General features: G+C 47.3%; 1 protein-coding gene across 2 annotated transcripts in view; it reads left to right on the top strand.

Moving 5' to 3' along the window:
- Nucleotides 1-19,649, top strand: part of LOC311108666 (inositol-trisphosphate 3-kinase A-like) — a 55,439-nt gene that overhangs the window by 3,162 nt on the left and 32,628 nt on the right. Inside the window, exon 2 of one of the 2 annotated variants that reach the window (XM_084151364.1) lies at nucleotides 375-1,478. In XM_084151364.1, coding sequence (XP_084007490.1) covers nucleotides 498-1,478 — 981 coding nt within the window. In that variant the 5' untranslated portion in view covers nucleotides 375-497. Of the gene's footprint in view, nucleotides 1-371; nucleotides 1,479-19,649 lie in introns of both variants that reach the window. The other variant, XM_084151363.1, reaches the window with a different exon arrangement.

Here is a 19,649-nt window from a genome sequence, read left to right as displayed (position 1 = left end):
TACTAATGGCAACAAGTACATCTATTCTTGTGTCTCATTAACTACAGTATATTTTAAGTAACAAAAGTTAAACTCTGGGTATTGTCTTAGCTAGAGAGAAAGCAAACACATTATTATTTCATGGAACATTGATTTGTATCTTGTAATAGGCAAGTAATCCACCTTGCCTTGGGAAGGAATGCTACCTTTGTGAGGGATTTGCTGGGTCATATTTGTAGAACAAAGTGAAAGCTACACACACATTAGTCCACATACCACAGTGGGGGAAAGAAGGGTTATTCTCATTCAAATGCAAGTCATAAAACCTCAGCCTTTATTGAAGCTTTTACTGACAGTGTTTTTTTTTCCTCTTCAACAACTCTCCTCCATAGCAGATTCAGCAGGGAATTCCACCTCTCCTCTCACATACCCCACCAAATGCTGGGGTGTAGACGCCAGAGCAGCAACCAGGACTAGGGCTAGATGGGAGCCCATACTGACAGTGCCAGCCTGATACTATGGCTGCTTATGCCCTGAGCAGTCTGATTATGATGAATAGCAACAATCTGAAGAGTGAGAGCAGCCCTCGGACTGGGAGGCCTGTGCTGCCTGTGCTGCCTGTGCCAGACCGCTCCCCTGGGGCCTCCTTCGTCTTCCCCCCCTCTCCAGACCCCGGCAGCCACCTTGAAACCCTGGGGGTGATCGTGGGAAAGCGTGTCCGCCGGCTCAGCAGCAACGGAGATGATGAGGCCCCCAACGGGGAGGTGAAGCGCCAGAAATTGGAGGTCAACAAGAAAGTGGGTCTGTGCGGGGCCCACATCTCGAGGCCCCCGCGCAGAACAGTCCCAGCCTCCAAGCACAACCAGCCCGCCCAGGTGCCCCCCCCCAACCCCCCACAGAGCGACTGCCCTCCAAGCCTTCCCAAGGAGCTCCAGAACGGGAAAGGGTGTCACTGCTTGGAGGAGGGAGTAACGGGGAACGGCAGAGTGGAAAATAACACGGCTGACCCAAATACGGAACAGGGCAGTCTGCTGGTGAACAAATCAGCAGGAACTTGGGCGCAAGCTGACAGTTCAGCAGGCAGTTACTCCCCGAGTTCACTGGGGGTTGGGAGCTTCTTGGCAGGCAGCGACAGCAAGCGCCCTGCGGAGTGGGCCCAGACCTGCCTGACAAAGGCAGGAGCGGAGCCAACGGAAACCCAGCCGCAAGCAGCCTCGGCCTGGGCCGGCAGGGAGGGGAGCTGCCCAGAAGTGGGGACCACCATCCCAGCCATCATAGTCACCGACCACGGGATGGAGGCCCAGGGAGAAGGCTGTGATCCGGGCAGCGAGCCCCAGCAGAGCCCCAGGTCATCCCGAGGCTTGAGGAAGCTGTCCTCCTCATCAGCCTCCTCCACAGGCTTCTCCTCCTCCTGGGAGGAATCAGAGGATGACATCTCCAGCGACCCAGAAAGAGCCGAGGGACTGTCACCTGCCCTCCTCAACACCCAGCAGAAAGCGGTGAGTAACACGCTTTTATTAAGGAACAAAGTTATTTATTATTTACTTTGTCACTTATCATTTCATCCTCTCTTTCACATTGAATGGGTTTTGGTTTACGTTTGGTTTATTGTTCAATGGAATAGGGACTGAAGTTGATAATAAAAAAAGTTTAAGAAAGCTTTGGAATAATTGGACAATTCTGTTTGGCCACTTTTAAGAGTGCACATTTAGGTCCGACTCTCCCATCTCTAAATTAACTTTTAAGTTTGTTAGAGGGCCTCTCTTCACCAATGTCTTTGTCAAACGGGCGCTCTTGCAACAAACCGGTCGGCATCCTCCCTGAGTAACAGTTGACATTCTCACAAACAAAGGTACTTCTGTGTCCCGTCTTCAGCCTCAGACACTTTGACTCTGAGCGCTGTTGGAAGGCCTTCAAAGAGAAGGCTTAAAGCACTGTTTATAAATGAGGGGGCTGTGTATACAATTACTGGAAGAGTTTGCTTGGCCATGATTTCCACCTGCTCGATCGTCAATGATTCAAAACAATGCACCGTGATTTGCTTCCCGTAAGTATTATTACCAATAAATGTCTGTAGTGGTGAGTGTGTACTGATGGGGGAACTGAGACATTCATTACAATATACCTCAGAAATTGTCTGTGATAATTTGCCATCTTATAAAAACCTCCTTGGCCTGTCTACGTCTGACTCTGACTCTACGTCTGAGATGCATCACTGATTACCGTCATCACAGTGTCAAGTTGTTGGATTGCAGCTGGAGCACACACACACAGACACAGGCCTTCAGTGACAGACTAAAGTAGCAGGATAATGCGTCCTACATGACATAAGGGATGTGCGCCAGGAGCACAGGAGGCTGCTGAGGGGAGGACGGCTCATAATAATGTCTGGAACGGACCAAATGAAATGGCATCAAACACATGGATACCATGTGTTTGATGAATTTGATGCCATTCCACTCATTGCGCCCCAGCCATTACCACGTGCCTGTCCTCCCCCGTTAAGGTGCCACCAACCTCCTGTGGCCAGGAGATCCATGTGATGTCTTGTCTGGTAAAAACACCCAAATCAAAACACTTAATTGTGCCCATCTGGGCTGGCGATAGCAAACAAAATAAATCGGTGAATGCAGAGCACAGCCGCAAGGCCAAGATGGCCAAGATAGCTTTGAAGTTAAGTGGATGGAACTGCGCTGGTTTTGATTTGCTTAGGAGAGGAATGTTGTGCTTTTATGTATCCATGACAGGGAGGCAGCCCTATCTAGCCTTACTGGCCTATGTCTGAGGAAAGTGTAAGTCTCAGAAAAAGGGAAGATGCATGTAACAAGCTACGGGTTAATGATAGATGGCAGAACCATCACCCAGGAGACCTCTGCTCATTAATGAGAGACATTTTCTTGAACTTTATGATACACTGGAACTGATCTCTTGCAGTGAGCTCAAATAGGTGGATAAGGTGTCTGGAGTGGAGACAGGATAAATTAACTCAGCTTGAAAGGGCATATTTGGTTTTATAAAGGGGTTGAATGCTACTTTACAATTATTTCATGTTAACTGGGTGTAAATAAGATGGCATTTCTTAGGATACATTGGCTATAGTTTGTACTTACTTTTCACAGTATTCTCTATTATAAGGATAACTGTGTAAAAATATCAATAACCTCCTCTAGGACTAGGGCTACTATAGTTTTTCCAGATACATTATTTTGTTGATCTGAAATAGAAGAAATTACCTGTGTTCTCTCTTCTTACTCATCAAGTTCATCACTGTATAGTATCTTCTTTATTCTGACAAATTCAATAGTCTTACGTAATTGTCTGTTTGGGACAGTACTGTTGTAGTTGAAACTTGTGAATTCCCTGGAAGGTCCTCGTCACTTCCTATCAAAGTTCACCGAAAGTTCCCTGTAAGAGGGATCCAGCAGGAATATGTTTGTAATCATTTTAAAAGAAGCTACTGTGTTATAACATTCTGATACCACACACCTTTTAGGGCTTTCTTGGCAGGATCTAATATGCTTTGCTACGGAAAAATAAACAGAAGATTAGTGAGAGATGTCATCTGTCATGCACTCACTGGTATTCTCTCTGTAGTATGCGTGAGAGAGAGAGAGAGAGAGAGAGAGAGAAAGAGAGAGAGAGAGAGAGAGAGAGAGAGAGAGAGAGAGAGAGATAGATAGAGAGAGACGGAAAGACAGTGTACAACAGTGTCCAATAGGGAAAGACAGCATGTTCCTCAGAAGACTACATCATTCCTAAAGGTTTGGTTTAGTTTTGATAGGGTTGACTATGTCAGAATGGAATGTCCCTGGGCAGGTATGCTTGTTTACATACACAATGAAAACCTCAGCTCTTCAAAACACTTCAACATGTTCTAGCATCTATCCCCTTCCTGTCCCAATCACAGAGGTGCATTTGGACAGGTTGTGTCACTCCTGTACAGAGAATGGGATCTCACCTGTGGGAGCTTCCCTACAGCTCAGGCCTATAGCTCAAGCGCAGTTCTGTATTCAGCGTGGGTCAGGAGAAGTATACATTAAACTAAAATGATGGCAACTACTGCAAGTACTACACCAAACCTACGACATTATAACATGCCTATTCAGAATTTGTCTACTTGCCTCTGTACCAATGAGGTTTCCCAATCCCAACAACAAAAGTAAAGGAAGCTTATCATTGAAAGGTTCATTATATATTGGCTTATTATAACTTTGTTACATTGTGGTCCTCTGTAGCTCAGTTGGTAGAGCATGGCGCTTGCAATGCGAGGATTGTGGGTTCAATTCCCACGGGGGGCCAGTATGAGAAATGTATGCACTCACTAACTGTAAGTCGCTCTGGATAAGAGCGTCTCCTAAATGACTAAAATGTAATTCCCGGGACCACTCATATGTAAAATGTATGCACACATGACTGTAAGTTGCTTTGGATAAAAGCGTCTGCTAAATGGCATATATTATTACTTTGTTTATAGCATCAAGCATTCAGGTGGCTTTTTATAGCCTGGATGCAGAACTAATGCTTTAGCCAAGTCCTTTGTCATGTGCTATTGAGCTGTAGTAGATTTTGGCATGACAACGAACACAGCAGAGGAGTTTGCTAGAGAACAAACTGATCTTCTACCAGGCTCACTAGGCCTGTATGCAGTCTTATTAGGTTAGGTTCTCAGGTGCTGCGGCTGGGTTTAGAGACACCCGCTCAGTCGGGGTACTGAAACTATGTCACCATGAAATCATGTCACGGTGGTGTCTCCTTTTCCTGTGCCGGCCAGAGGAGGAAAGAGCCCTCCGTGCTACAGTGAGCGACTCAGCGTAGAAGTCTAGCATGGTTCTCTGCAGTGCAGATGCAGCAGGCTTGTGGTTGCCTGTTGTAACAGAGCCAATAACAAGTGCCCAGAGGCATTTCTCGAGCATTGTAAAATAGTTTTACAGTGGTGCAATAACATTAGTCAGTAGTTGGACTGACTGTTGCAGGAGCTCTCTGTTGCGCTAATGATCTATTATGACTCCAAAAATATTATTATTCAACATGACAGAATACATACATATTTGAATTATATTTTTTTCTTGGACTGTGGCCAGTTCTTTTTCTAACTGACATATTTTCTTGAAAGCCACATTTCCATAAATTGATGTTCAATTCAAGTCCAGGCAGAATCCACATGGCCAGACTCACAAGGAAGACTCACATTGGAAACCCCATGTAGCTTCATCTGTTGTTGTTGTTGTTGTTGATGCGTGGGTTTTTCCTGTTGACACCAGTGTAAAGGGCTGGGTAGTCAATGAGGCTGCAGTGACTGACCACAGCGTCCTGTCTCCAACAGGAAGGATGATGGGTGCTTATCACAACCCCAAGGCTGGACATGGTGTTGTGGTGCCAAGGCTAGCAGGATGTGATGTGTTGTGGTGCCTGGGTTATTAGCAGGATAGTGACACTCACTCAGGCTTTAGATGACCTCCTATCCTTTGAACAAACACTATATAATTAACTTATCTGATGTGTTCTAATGAGAGAGATTGACATGTTTTGTGTTATTGTTGTTGTTGTTGTGCTTTTATGCATGATGGTTGGCTACTCCGGACTATTTGTCTAAATGAATTTGAATTATGTTTTTATCGCCATTATTCCTTTTCTCGTAGTTGGGTCAATACAGGAGGAATAGTCAGTCTCTTATTACAGACAAAACATATTTTTTAGACAGATAGGCATTCCTTTGCGCTCAGTGAGAGGGACATCTGAAGTGTTACCCATCTCTATTCACACTCAGCAGTGATGTTAACGAAATACACACGCACACACTTCTCAAACACACACACTTCTCACACACACACTATTTGGTCATGGTTTCAATCCAAAAGCAAACTTTCTAAACCCAAGTTAATTTAGGTGAAGGATCTTGAGGGCTCAGAAGCAATGGAAAAAGTAACACTCCTGTGGTAGCCTGTTGCCTGGGAGACCATGTGACGTCAAGCCTGCTTCAAACAGAGAGAGAGAGAGAGAGAGAGAGAGAGAGAGGGGGAGGGCCAACAGCAGCACCTAGATCTTCTGCACAGATTCTGTCAGGCCTGGGCCCAGACAGTAAATCTCAGTAAGACAAAAATAATGGTGTTCCAAAAAAGGTCCAGTTGCCAGGACCACGAATACAGATTACATCTAGACACCGTTGCCCTAGAGCACACAAAAAAACTATACATACCTCAGCCTAAACATCAGCGCCACAGGTAACTTCGACAAAGCTGTGAACGATCTGAGAGACAAGGCAAGAAGGGCCTTCTATGACATCAAAAGGAACATAAAATTCAACATACCAATTATGATCTGGCAAAAGATACGAAAACGGGACAAACACCAAATTGAGACTGCATGCAGAATTCAGCAAAAAAATCCTCTGTGTACAACGTAAAACACCAAATAATGCATGCAGAGCAGAATTAGGCCGATACCCGCTAATTATCCAAATCCAGACAAATTCTACAACCACCTAAAAGGAAGCAATTCCCAAACCTTCCATAACAAAGCCATCACCTACAGAGAGATTAACCTGGAGAAGAGCCCCCTAAACAAGCTGGTCCTGGGGCTCTGTTCACAAACACAAACAGACCCCACAGAGCCCCAGGACAGCAACACAATTAGACCCAACCAAATCATGAGAAAACAAAAAGATAATTACTTGGCACATTGGAAAGAATTTACAAAGAAACAGAGCAAACTAGAATGCTATTTGGCCCTAAACAGAGAGTACACAGTGGCAGAATACCTGACCACTGTGACTGACCCAAAATTAAGGAAATCTTTGACTATGTACAGACTCAGTGAGCATAGCCTTGCTATTGAGAAAGGCTGCCGAAGGCAGACCTGGCTCTCAAGAAAAGACAGGCTATGTGGACACTGCCCACAAAATGAGGTGGAAACTGAGCTGCACTTTCTAACCTCCTGCCAAATGTATGACCATATTAGAGACACATACTTCCATCAGATTACACAGACCCACAAAGAATTTGAAAACAAATCCAATTTTGATAAACTCCCATATCTATTGGGTGAAATACCACAGTGTGCAATCACAGCAGCAAGATTTGTGACCTGTTGCCACAAGAAAAGGGCAACTAGTGAAGAACAAACACCATTGTAAATACAACCTATATGTATGTTTATTTATTTTCCATTTTGTACTTTAACTATTTGCACATCATTACAACACTGTATATAGACATAATATGATATTTGAAATGTCTTTATTTTTTTGGAACTTTTGTGAGTGTAATGTTTACTGTAATTTTTTGTATTGTTTATTTCACCTTTGTTTATTATCTATTTCACTTTCTTTGTCAATGTAAACAAATATTTCCCATGCCAATAAAGCACCTTAAATTGAATTGAATTGAGAGAGCAAGAGAGAGTAAGAGAGAGAGTGAGTGTAATATTTACTGTTAACTTTTTATTGTTTATTTCACTTTTGTTTACCCATTTCACTTGCTTTGGTAATGTAAACATGTGGTTCCCATGCCAATAAAGCACCTTGAATTGAATTGAGAGAGAGAGAGAGCAGCACTGCTGGAGGGAGGGAAGGAGGGAGGGAGGGACCTGCTTTCTTATGCATGAGGCAGGAAGTGTCTTTTAGTGTGTATGAGGCAGACCCTAGTGCACAGCAGAGAGCTTAGCCTTGCTGGTTGGGTATCCACTGTAGGGAAAGTACCAGTAAACTCCTAATCTGTTTGTGTTTACTAACTCTCTCTGTCTATGTAAAAAAGGCATTTGCATTTCTCAAGCGGCTTCTTGGCGGTTGTACTCAACTTTTAGAAGTGGAGATTCCCTACCAGTTCTCTATTTATTCAGCCTGCTCTCATAGACTAGACGTAACATGGTAAACATAAATCCGGGACACTCAAATGAGTATGATATGTTACGTTTGGTATGGTTACATAAGACATAAGCTTACTTAAGGCAAAAACAAAAACATTGCGTGTTCAAATCTTATCAAAAACAAATTTAGCATTTTAGCTAATTAGCAACTTTGCAACTACTTGCTACTTTTTAGCTACTTTGCAACTACTTAGCATGTTAGCTAACCCTTCCCCTAACCCTAACCTTAACTCTAACCTTAACCCGTAACCCCTAGCCTAGCTAAGCATCAGCCACCTAGCTAACGTTAGCCACAACAAATTGGAATTTGTAACGTACACTACATGACCAAAAGTATGTGGACACCTGCTTGTCGAACATCTCATTCCAAAATCATGGGCATTAATATGGAGTTGGTCCCCCCTTTGCTGCTATAACAGCCTCCACTCTAGATGTTGGAACATTGCTGCGGGGACTTGCTTCCATTCAGCTACAAGAGCATTAATGAAGTCAGGCGATTAGGCCTGGCTCACAGTTGGAATTCCAATTCATCCCAAAGGTGTTTGATGGGGTTGAGGTCAGGGCTCTGTGCAGGCCAGTCAAGTTCTTCCACACCGATCTCGACAAGCAATTTCTGTATGGACCTCACTTTGTGCACAGGGCCATTGTCATGCTGAAACAGGAAAGGGCCTTCCCCAAACTGTTGCCACAAAGTTGGAAGTACAGAATCATCTAGAATGCCATTGTATGCTGTAGCATTAAGATTTCCCTTCACTGGAACTAAGGGGCCTAGCCCGAACCATGAAAACAGCCCCAGACCATTATTGTTCCTCCACCAAACTTTACAGTTGGCACTATGCATTGGGGCAGGTAGCGTTTTCCAAGCATCAGCCAATCCCAGATTTGTTCATCGGACTGCCAGATGGTGAAACGTGATTCATCACTCCAGAGAACGCGTTTCCACTGCTCCAGAGTCCAATGGTGGCGAGCTTTACACCACTCCAGCCGACGCTTGGCATTGCGCAACGGTGATTTTAGGCTAGTGTGCGGCTGCTCGGCCATGGAAACCCATTTCATGAAGCTCCCAATGAACAGTTCTTGTGCTGACGTTGCTTCCAGAGGCAGTTTGGAACTCGGTAGTGAGTGTTGCCTCCCGAGTGGCGCAGTGGTCTAAGGCACTGCATCGCAGTGGTAGCTGCACAATTGGTCCAGCGTCGTCCAAAGTAGGGGAGGGTTTGGCCGGCAGGGATGTGGGTTCGTTTCCCACGGGGGGGCAGTATAAAAATAATAATAAAAAAATTAAAACCTTGTATGCATTCACTAACTGTAAGTCGCTCTGGATAAGAGCGTCTGCTAAATAACTAAAATGTAATGTAAATGTTGCAACCGAGGACAGACGATTTTAAGTGCTACGCGCTTCAGCACTTGGCGGTCCCGTTCTGTGAGCATGTGTGGCCTACCACTTCGCAGTTGAGCCGTTGTTGCTCCTAGACGTTTCCACTTCACAATAACAGCACTTACAGCTGACCGGGGCAGCTCTAGCAGGGCAGAAATTTGACGAACTGACTTGTTGGAAATGTGGCATCCTATGGCGGTGCCACGTTGAAAGTCACTGAGCTCTTCAGTAAGGCCATTCTACTGCCAATGTTTGTCTATGGAGATTGCATGGCTGCGTGCTCGATTTTTTACACCTGTCAGCAACGGGTGTGGCTCAAATAGCCGAATCCACTAATTTGGAGGGGTGTCCACATACTTTTGTATATATAGTGTATTAAATGTATTCCAAATTCGTAACATACTGTACGAATTGCAATTCGTAATATATCATACGAAATGATGGACATCTGCAAATTAATACATACCATACTAAACATAACATATCATACTAAATGGAGGGAGACAGATTCATGTTTGCTATGTTAGGTCTACCCCTGAGTCCAGGTTGATTTATTTGCAAGTTGTGTCATGAATGGTTTGTGAGAACAAGGGCCTAGGGCTTGTAAGCAACTGCCACTCACTCAACAACCTTGTGTTTAGAATTGATAAACCTGTTAGATACCGTAAGGGTAAGGTAACACCTGTATAGTTGATGCTGCCTGCCACAGAATGACCTACAGTGACATGCCAAGTTGAACTCCAGTAAATAAGCAGAGAGATGCTGCGTTGATGCGCTCTTCCTTGAAGTGGATTCATAGAAGTTGATTCACAGCCCCTCCTTGACTTTTATATCTGTAAACCACCTCCCCTCTTACTATCACAGTATACTACAGGTATATTCTACCTTGATTAATACTACCCCTGGCCCTAGCTCACTGAGTGTCTAACTCTCACTGTTATTGAAGAAACACAAATTGTGTGCATCAAACAATTGTCATTACATAGAAAGCAAGTAATTTACCCTGCGTAGAGTGGGACAAAAGTGGGACATCGAGTCCTCTAGTCTAGTTTATTGCGTGTGTGCTTTCACTCTAGGGTTGTTATTTACAAGTTTCCACATGTCTGCCTGTCTCAGGGTATCAGCATAATAAAGACAGTGTAATGACAAGGCATGATTTTAGCAGAGGCCTGTTATAGGATTTCCTTGTTGTTTATGGCCTGTTGCCAGTAGCTAGCATGCTATAGGTCAGGGTTCACCAAAAGGCAGCCTGGCCCGCGGGTGATTTTATTTTTCCCCCAAAGTTTTCTTGGACATAAAAGACTGTAAAGACACCAGTAAATGAGCTCAAAGTGTTTTTAATTTAGGAAATCTGTTCCCAAGTATTCCCACGCATAAATATAGAGGCAAATGTGATCGTCTACTAATGTAATAAAGGTTTGAAATTATTCAATTTTTGTGAAATATTTGATTGGGATTATTGCAGTCAATTTGCAGTGTACAAATGAATTATAACTATGTTCCGGCCCTCCGACCATCCACTCAAGGAAAAATCGGCCCACTGCTGAATGTAATTGAGGACCCCTTGTCCTACAGGACTAGGTCTGTCTGTCTCTTTTTGTCTGTCTGTCTGTCTGTCTGTCTGTCTGTCTGTCTGTCTGATTGCCCTCTGAATGGTTACTATTGGGATGCTGCTGTTGGAAGACTAAAGCCTGGATGAACTTAGATCATTTTCTCAGAGGCTTTACACATAGTTATTACATTCTACACAACCTTTAACCTAAGGATTAGAGATGAAAGTAGATTTCAGCTTTAAGTAAATGCATTCCTCATTTAGTAGAAGAGTGGTGAGAGAGATACCATACAGTAATATGGCAGAAACCTTTTGAGTGTTTGAAGAGTGACTAGCTGCTGCTGCCTGCCACACAATGACCTACAGTGACATACCGAGTTGAACTCCAGTAAATAAGCAGAGAGATGCTGCTTTGATGCTCTCTTCCTTGAAGTGGATTCGTAGAAGTTGATTCACAGCCCCTCCTTGACTTTGATATCTGTAAACCACCTCCCCTCTTACTATCGCAGTATACTACAGGTCAGGGTTGGGCGATATGGCCTAAAACTCATATCTCTATTTTTTCAAACTTATGGGCGATTCACGATATATATCACAATTTTTTAAATGTTTTTTCTAAATAAGCTTTGTTGTACAATTAAAGGTCAAATACACTGCATTTAAAACAGTCAGCAATAAAGACCCACTAATAATGTAATTATTTTATCAAAATTGTTGTACCTGCTTTTTTTGCAATAATCACTGATCTGGCTTTCAGGTCTGTCTATAAATATGTGTTTTTCTTTTTACAAATGTAATCACAACCATGCATAATGCACATTCACTAATAATGTAGCAGGCATTATAGAAAATGAACACCGGTCTCATAAACAATCTCTCAAGCACAAGCCCACGTGCTAGTGAGTAGCCAGATAATATTTATATTGGATCTAGATATAATTTCACAAGCTCTGAATTCAGCTAACAAGGCAATACAGTTGATTTGTTATGAACACAACCTTCTGTCTGTCTCCAACTGTTTGAACAGCATGCTAGCCTGTCCACTTTGTTCAGATGTTGAAATCAAGTGGCCTACCATATTTCTCAGAATGAAGAACGAGTTGCCAATTCCTTATATAATTGTTTTATGCTTATTGCACATTTATAAAACACAGACTAATCAGCTAGTATAACAATCTTTATTTGACTAAAATGCTGCTAGCGATGCGTGGTACCGTAATGCGTGCACGACAAACTGAGCTTTAGTCTTCCAGAATTAATGTTAATCGGTACATCTGTTTTAGTAGTGTCTGCTCTGCTCGAAATTTGAGGAGTTGAAACATAAACAGCGTATGGTTTGAAAGGTTAACTTCTCCTCTACTACAGTAAAATAAATGTCTCCATGTGTTTCGGTGTCCATATGACCGATTCTGTTGGACCAAACCTCAAATAATGAGTTTAAACCGTTTCTCAGAGAGGAAGAAGTACTCATATTTGTTGTTGTAAGTGGTAGGGGGAGGGGCATGGGAGAAAGAGGCGAAGCGACCTCTCGCCAAAATTTGTCCAAAATAAGCCCAATTCATTTCTATGCGCTTATTTTGAACCTAAGCTTGTCGCCTGCCTTCCTGCCTTTGGGACAACGACTCCCATTGTTACGGTGGAGACATGAGCATCATCATTATATACAGATTTCTGGTGTTAATGGGAAGGTGCACAGCACAGATTCTGCCTCTTCGACCCTACTCTCTTCCCTTTCCGCATCCTATGACTCGCACTGTCCCCTTTCTTCCCGGCCGGCTTGGCCCTCCCCTCCTGCTCCGTGGCTGAGTGAGTCATTGCGAGCGTACAGAACAGGGCTGCCGGCAGCTGAGCGAAAATGGAGGAAAACTAAACTTCCAGAGGAACAGGGCTACCTTCTCTTCCTCTGTATCTGCTGCTGAAGCCACTTTCTACCACTCTAAATTTCAAGCTTCTGCCTCTAACCCTAAGAAACTATTTTCCACCTTCTCATCCCTCCTTAATCCTCCACCCCCTCCACTTTGAAAAGAAGGTTGATGACATCCGCTACTCATTCACTCAGGCTATTGAGTCCACTGGTCTCACTCACACAGAACTACCCTACGCCTTGACCTCTTTCTCCCCTCTCTCTCCAGATGACATCATGTGACTAGTAGGGTCTGGCCGCCCGATAACCTGCCCGCTCAACCCCAGACCTCTGGAGACCTTCTCCCATTCCTCACTTCCCTCATCAACTCATTCCTGACCACTAGCTTATGTCCCCTCTGACTTCAAAATGGCCCGAGTCGCTCCCCTCCTCAAGAAACCAACACTTGACTCATCTGACGTCAAAACTATAGACCTGTATCCCTTTCTTTTCTTTCCAAAACCCTTGAGTGTTCTGTCTCTGATCAACTTTCTCGTTATCTCTCTCAGAATTATCTTCTTGACCCTAACCAGTCAGGCTTCAAGACGGGTCACTCAACCGAGACTGCTTTTCTCTGTGTCATGGAGGCTGTCCGCACTGCCAAAGCATACTCTCTCTCCTCGGTTCTCATCCTCCTAGATCTATCCGCTGCCTTCAACAACGTGAACCATCAGATTCTCCTCTCCACCCTCTCAGGGCTGGGCGTCTCAGGCTCTGCACACTCTTGGATTGCATCCTACCTGGCAGGCCGCTCCTACCAGGTGACGTAGAGAGGATCTGTGTCTGCACCATGTACTCTCACTACTGGTGTCCCCCAGGGCTCAGTTCTAAGGCCTCTCCTCTTCTCTCTATACACCAAGTCACTCGGCTCCGTCATATCCTCACATGGTCTCTCCTATCACTGCTATGCGGATGACGCTCAACTACGTTTCTCCTTCCCCCTTTCTGACACCCAGGTGGCAACACGCATCTCTGCGAGCCTGGCAAATATCTTAACTTGGATGTCGGCCCACGTCCTCAAGCTCAACATCGACAAGACAGAGCTGATCTTCCTCCCGGGGAAGGCCTGCCTGCTCAAAGACCACTCCATTACGATTGACAACTCCACAGTGTCGCCCTCCCAGAGTGCAAAGAACCTTGGCGTGACCGTAGACAACACCCTTTCATTCTCTGTAAACATCAAAGCAGTGATTCACTCCTGCAGGTTCATGCTCTACAACATTCGTAGAGTATGACCCTACCTCACACAGGAAGCGGCTCAGGTCCTAATCCAGGCACTTGTCCTCTCCCGCTGGACTACTGCAACTCGCTGTTGGCTGGGCTCCCTGCTTGTGCCATCAAACCTGCAATGTTTTCAACATTCCCAAGTTCTCTCCACTGGCTTCAAGTCGAAGCTCCCATCCACTACAAGACCATGGTGCTTACCTATGGAACAGCAAGAGGAACTGCTCCTCCCTACCTTCAGGCTATGCTCAGACCCTACACCCCAACCCGAGCACTCTGTTCTGCCACCTCAGGTCTCTTGGCCCTCCCACCCCTACGGGAGGGCAGCTCCTGCTGTCACGACTTCCGCCGAGGCTGCCTCCCCTCCTTGTTCGGGCAGGCTTCGGCGTTCGTCATCACTGGCTTACTAGCCACTGCCGCTCCATATATCATCATTCCATTTGTCTTGTCTTGTCAATTACACACACCTGGTTCATATCCCCTCATTAGTCTGAGTATAAGTGTTCCCTCTGCCCGCTTGTCCTTGTGGGTGATTGTTTTATGTGAGTTGAGTGTAGCTCGGTGGAGCTACTCGTACCTTGTATTGCCGGGGTAGATTATTCCCGTGCCTGTATTTTGTTGGAGCTACCCGTACCTTTTATTGCCGGGGTAGATTGTTCCCCTGTGCCTGTATTTTGTTGTCGCTATCCAGCGCAACTGTGTACGACGGAATAAACTCTGTATTCAGTGATTTACCCTCCTGCGCCTGACTCCTTCTAATTACACTCATCACAGAATCACCCACCCGCTATGGAGTCAGCGGGAGAGGAGTGCATGCCTGGATTCGTGGCACGGTCCAGGAGCATTCCACGATGCTGGCCAGGTTGGGGAAGCGATGTATCGGGTTCTTCAGGTCGTCCAACGCCTGGAGAGGAGAGGACCCGATCTGTCAAGACCAGCTGTCCAACCGGATCCAGCCACCCACACTTCAGCACCCGGAGGGATCCAGATATCCCGACCACGGGAGTTCGACAGGACGGCGGCGCTCTGCCAAGGATTCCTCCTCCAACTGGAGCTCTACTTCTCCAGCATCAGGCCGGCCCCATCGGAGTGGGAGAAGGTGTCCGTCCTCGTTTCCTGCCTCTCGGGGAAAGCCCTGGAGTGGGCCAACGCGGTTTGGAACAAAGGAGGAGCCGCGTTGGAGAACTACGGGGAGTTCGCTCGCCTCTTTCGGGCTGTCTTCGATCAAACTCCCAAAGGTCGAGAGTCGGGCGAGTGGCTGGTCCACCTGAGGCAGGGGACGAGGACCGTGCAGGACTTCGCTTTGGAGTATCGGACTCTTGCAGCAGGGTCCGGGTGGAATGAGCGGGCCCTGATCGACCATTTCCGGTGCCATCTGCGGGAGGACGTCCGACGGGAGCTAGCCTTCCCGGGACACAATGTTGTCCTTCACGCAACTGGTGGACATGGCCATCCGTTTGGACAACCTGCTGGCAGCCAGAGGACGTCCTGGAAAGGGTCTGCCCGTTCCCACCCCGGCCGACTCGGATCCCGAGCTGATGGAGCTGGGTGGAGCCGCCGTCCGAGAGAGCGGAGGATGACAGCGACAGTGCCACTCTGGTGGTGCGAAGGAACAGTACACCACACGTTGTCGTCAACGCTCTTTTGGGTCTGGAGGCGGCAGGCAGGGCACTCTCGCATCACCCCAGGTATCGAATAATAATAATAATAATAATAATAATAATAATAATAAATAATAATAATAATAATAAGGAGAACACCCACACTTGTTCAGAGCCCTCTGCTGCGCACTGTACCCTACCCATCTACTTTCCCGATCACATGGTAGTTCCCCAGTGTAAGGCGCTAGTCGATTCAGGTGCAGCTGGGAACTTTATGGACAGGGCATTCTCACGCTGTCTAGGCATTTAATTGGTTCCCCTATCCATTCCACTCCCCATCAGAGCACTTGATAGTCAACCATTAGGGTCCGGGTTTGTTCAGGAAGTTACCGCACCAGTCACCATGATTACCCAGGAGACTCATTGTGAGCTGATCACTTTTTTTATTATTGAGTCCCCTGCTTTCCTTGTGGTATTAGGTATCACTTGGTTAGCACTCCACAACACCACCTTCTCATGGCCGCAGAGGGTTCTCACGGGGTGGCCGCGAGAGTGTCAGGGTAGGTGTCTAGGTGTTTCCGTTGGTGCAACCACGGTGGAAAGTCCAGACAGTACCTCCACTGTGCGCATTCCCCCCGAATACCTCGATTTGGCGCACGCGTTTTAAAAAATGCAGGCTACTAAGTTACCACCTCATCGGGCGGTGGATTGCACGATAAACCTCCGGGTAGACGCTGTACCTCCCAGGAGTCATGTGAAACGGCGGCTATGGAAACATACGTCACCAAGTCCCTGTGCCAGGGGTATATACATCCCTCCACTTCACCCGCCTCCTCGAGTTTGTTCTTTGTGAAGAAGAAAGACGGCGGTCTGCGCCCGTACATTGATGATCGACCACTGAACAAGGAGATGATCAGATTTAGTTATCCTCTCCCCCTCATTCCGTCAGTGATCGAGTCAATGCATGGGGCGCGCTTCTTCACCAAATTAGATCTCAGGAGTGCGTACAACCTGGTGCGTATCCGAGAGGGGGATGGGTGGAAGACAGCATTCAGCACAACCATGGGGCATTATGAATACCTGGTGATGCCCTACGGTTTGATGAATGCTCCATCCGTCTTCCAGTCCTTTGTGAACGAGGTGTTTCGGGACATGCTTGGTCGCGGTGTAGTGGTCTACATCGATGACATTCTGGTGTATTCCGCTACGCGCGCAGAGCACGTGTCCCTGGTTCGCAAAGTGCTGGCCCGACTGTTGGAAAATGACCTTTATGCAAAGGCAGAGAAGTGTATGTTTTTCCAGCAGTCCGTCTCCTTCCTCGGATACCGCATTACCACCTCAGGTGTGGAGATGGAGGGAGATCGCATTTCAGCCGTGCGTAATTGGCCGACTCCAACCACGGTTAAGGAGGTGCAGCACTTCCTTGGCTTCGCCAACTAGTATCGGAGGTTTATCCAGGGCTTTGGCAAGGTCGCAGCTCCCATTACATACCTGTTGAAGGGTGGGCCGTCCCGGCTCCGCTGGTCTGTTGAGGCTGACCTGGCCTTCAGAAGACTGCAGGGTCTGTTCACCTCAGCCCCGGTACTGGCCCACCCCGATCCATCACTACCGTTCGTAGTGGAGGTAGATGCGTCCGAGGTAGGGATAGGCGCTGTCCTGTTTCAATGCTCGGGCACGCCACCCAAGCTCCGCCCCTGTGCCTTCTTCTCTAAGAAGCTCAGCCTGGCGGAGCAGAACTATGACGTTGGTGATCGGGAGCTGTTGGCTGTTGTCCGAGCCTTGACCATGTGGAGGCATTGGCTCGAAGGGGCGAAATACCCTTTCCTCATCTGGACGGACCACCGTAACCTGGAGTACATCCGGGCAGCGAGGAGGCTGAATCCGTGATCGGCTGATCTGCTGGGCACACACGTCACCCAGGTATCGGTCGTACAGTGTGCTGCCTGACCGGAAAGTACTGGTGGCCTACCTTGGCTAAGGACGTGAGGGTGTATGTCTTCTCCTGCTTGGTGTGCACCCAGAGTAAGGCACCTAGGCACCTCCCAGCGGGTAAGTTACAACCTTTACCAGTTCCACAACGACCATGGTCTCACCTAAGTGTTGATTTCCTGACTGATCTTCCCCTCTCCCAAGGTAACACCACCATCTTGGTCATTGTGGACCACTTTTCCAAGGCCTGCCGCCTCCTTCCTCTGCCCGGTCTCCCCACGGCTCTGCAAACTGCGGAGGCCCTATTTACACACGTCTTCCGGCACTACGGGGTACAAGAGGATATAGTGTCTGACCGAGGTCCCCAGTTCACATCCAAGGTCTGGAAGGCGTTCATGGAACGTCTGGGGGTCTCGGTCAGCCTGACCTCTGGGTTCCACCCCGAGTCTAATAGGCAGGTGGAACAGGTAAATCAGGATGTGGGAAGGTTCCTGCAGTCCTACTGCCAGGACCGGCCGGAGGAGTGGTCGGTGTTCTTGCCATGGGCAGAATATGCCCAGAACTCTCGCCGCCACTCCTCTACTAACCTAACGCCATTCCAATGTGTTTTAGGTTACCAACCGGTTCTGGCACCGTGGCACCAGAGCCAGACCGAGGCTCCTGCGGTGGATGACTGGTTTCGGCGCGCGGAGGAAACGTGGGATGCTGCCCACGTTCACCTCCAACGCGCCGTGCGTCGTCAGAAGGCCAACGCTAACCGCCACCGCAGTGAGGCCCCGGTCTTCGTCCCGGGGGATCGGGTCTGGCTCTCGACCCGGAATCTGCCCCTCCTCTTGCCCTGCCGGAAGCTGAGCCCGCGGTTTGTGGGGCCGTTCAAAGTCCTGAGGAGAATCAACGAGGTCACCTATAGGTTATTACTTCCCCCCTGATTACCATATTAACCCCTCGTTTCATGTGTCTCTCCTCAGGCCGGTGGTGGCTGTTCCGCTCCAGGAATATGAGGTGCGGGAGGTCCCTCCACCTCCTGTGGACATCGAGGGGGCCCCGGCATACTCTGTCCGTTCCATCCTGGATTCGAGGCGTCTGGTGGGGGGCCTTCAGTACCTTGTGGAGTGGGAGGGGTACGGTCCGGAGGAACGGTGCTGGGTCCCGGTGAGGGATATCCTCGATCCCTCCCTGTTGCGGGATTTCCACCGTCGCCATCCGGCTCGCCCTGCTCCGCGTCCGGGGTCGGCGCGCTGCTGGAGCTGCGCGTCAAGGGCGGGGGGGGGGGGGGGGGGGGGGTACTGTCACGACTTCCGCCGAGGCTGCCTCCCCTCCTTGTTCGGGCAGGCTTCAGCGTTCGTCGTCACCGGCTTACTAGCCACTGCCGCTCCATATATCATCATTCAATTTGTCTTGTCTTGTCAATTACACACACCTGGTTCATATCCCCTCATTAGTCCGTGTATAAGTGTTCCCTCTGCCCCCTTGTCCTTGTGGGTGATTGTTTTATGTGAGTTGAGTGTAGCTCGGTGGAGCTACTCGTACCTTGTATTGTGGGGTAGATTGTTCCCCTGTGCCTGTATTTTGTGGTTGCTATCCAGCGCCACTGTGTACGACGGAATAAACTCTGTATTCTGTGATTTACCCTCCTGCGCCTGACTCCTTCTAATCACACTCATCACACCTGCTCAGCCCAGTCCAAGCTCTTCTCTGTCCTGGCACCCCAATGGTGGAACCAGCTTTCCCCTAACGCTAGGACAGCAGAGTATCTGCCCATCTTCCAAAAACATCTGAAACCCTACCTCTTCAAACAGTATCTTAAATAATCCTCCTCCTCACCTCGAAAACCTGAAAACACTTGCTCTCTCTAATGAAATTTCTGCCTGTGATATGTGGTTGTCCCACCTAGCTATTTTAAGATGAATGCACTAACTGTAAGTCACTCTGGATAAGAGCGTCTGCTAAATAAATAAATAAATAAATAAAATATAAGTAAAATGTAAATGACTGAATGGACCTCATCTTTGCTCAGATAAATGTCAGACAGTCATAAGATCTCTATTTTTTTGTCACTTGATACATTTTCTGTCGCAGATGTGGAAAATACTGCCGCCACTGACGAGCCCCTACCACTTTCCTATCTCTCTTAGAGAGGTTCCTTTAGAAGGGTTAAAAGCCACTTCCTCCCTGTGCTCGGCACCGTTCTCAGTGGAAACTTTAACAACACCAATGAGGTTG

This window comes from Coregonus lavaretus (assembly GCF_964263955.1).
Source record: "Coregonus lavaretus genome assembly, chromosome: 33".
NCBI lineage: Eukaryota > Metazoa > Chordata > Actinopteri > Salmoniformes > Salmonidae > Coregonus > Coregonus lavaretus.
Note: the sequence above shows the minus strand (reverse complement) of the source record. Positions and strands in the feature narration are given on the sequence as shown.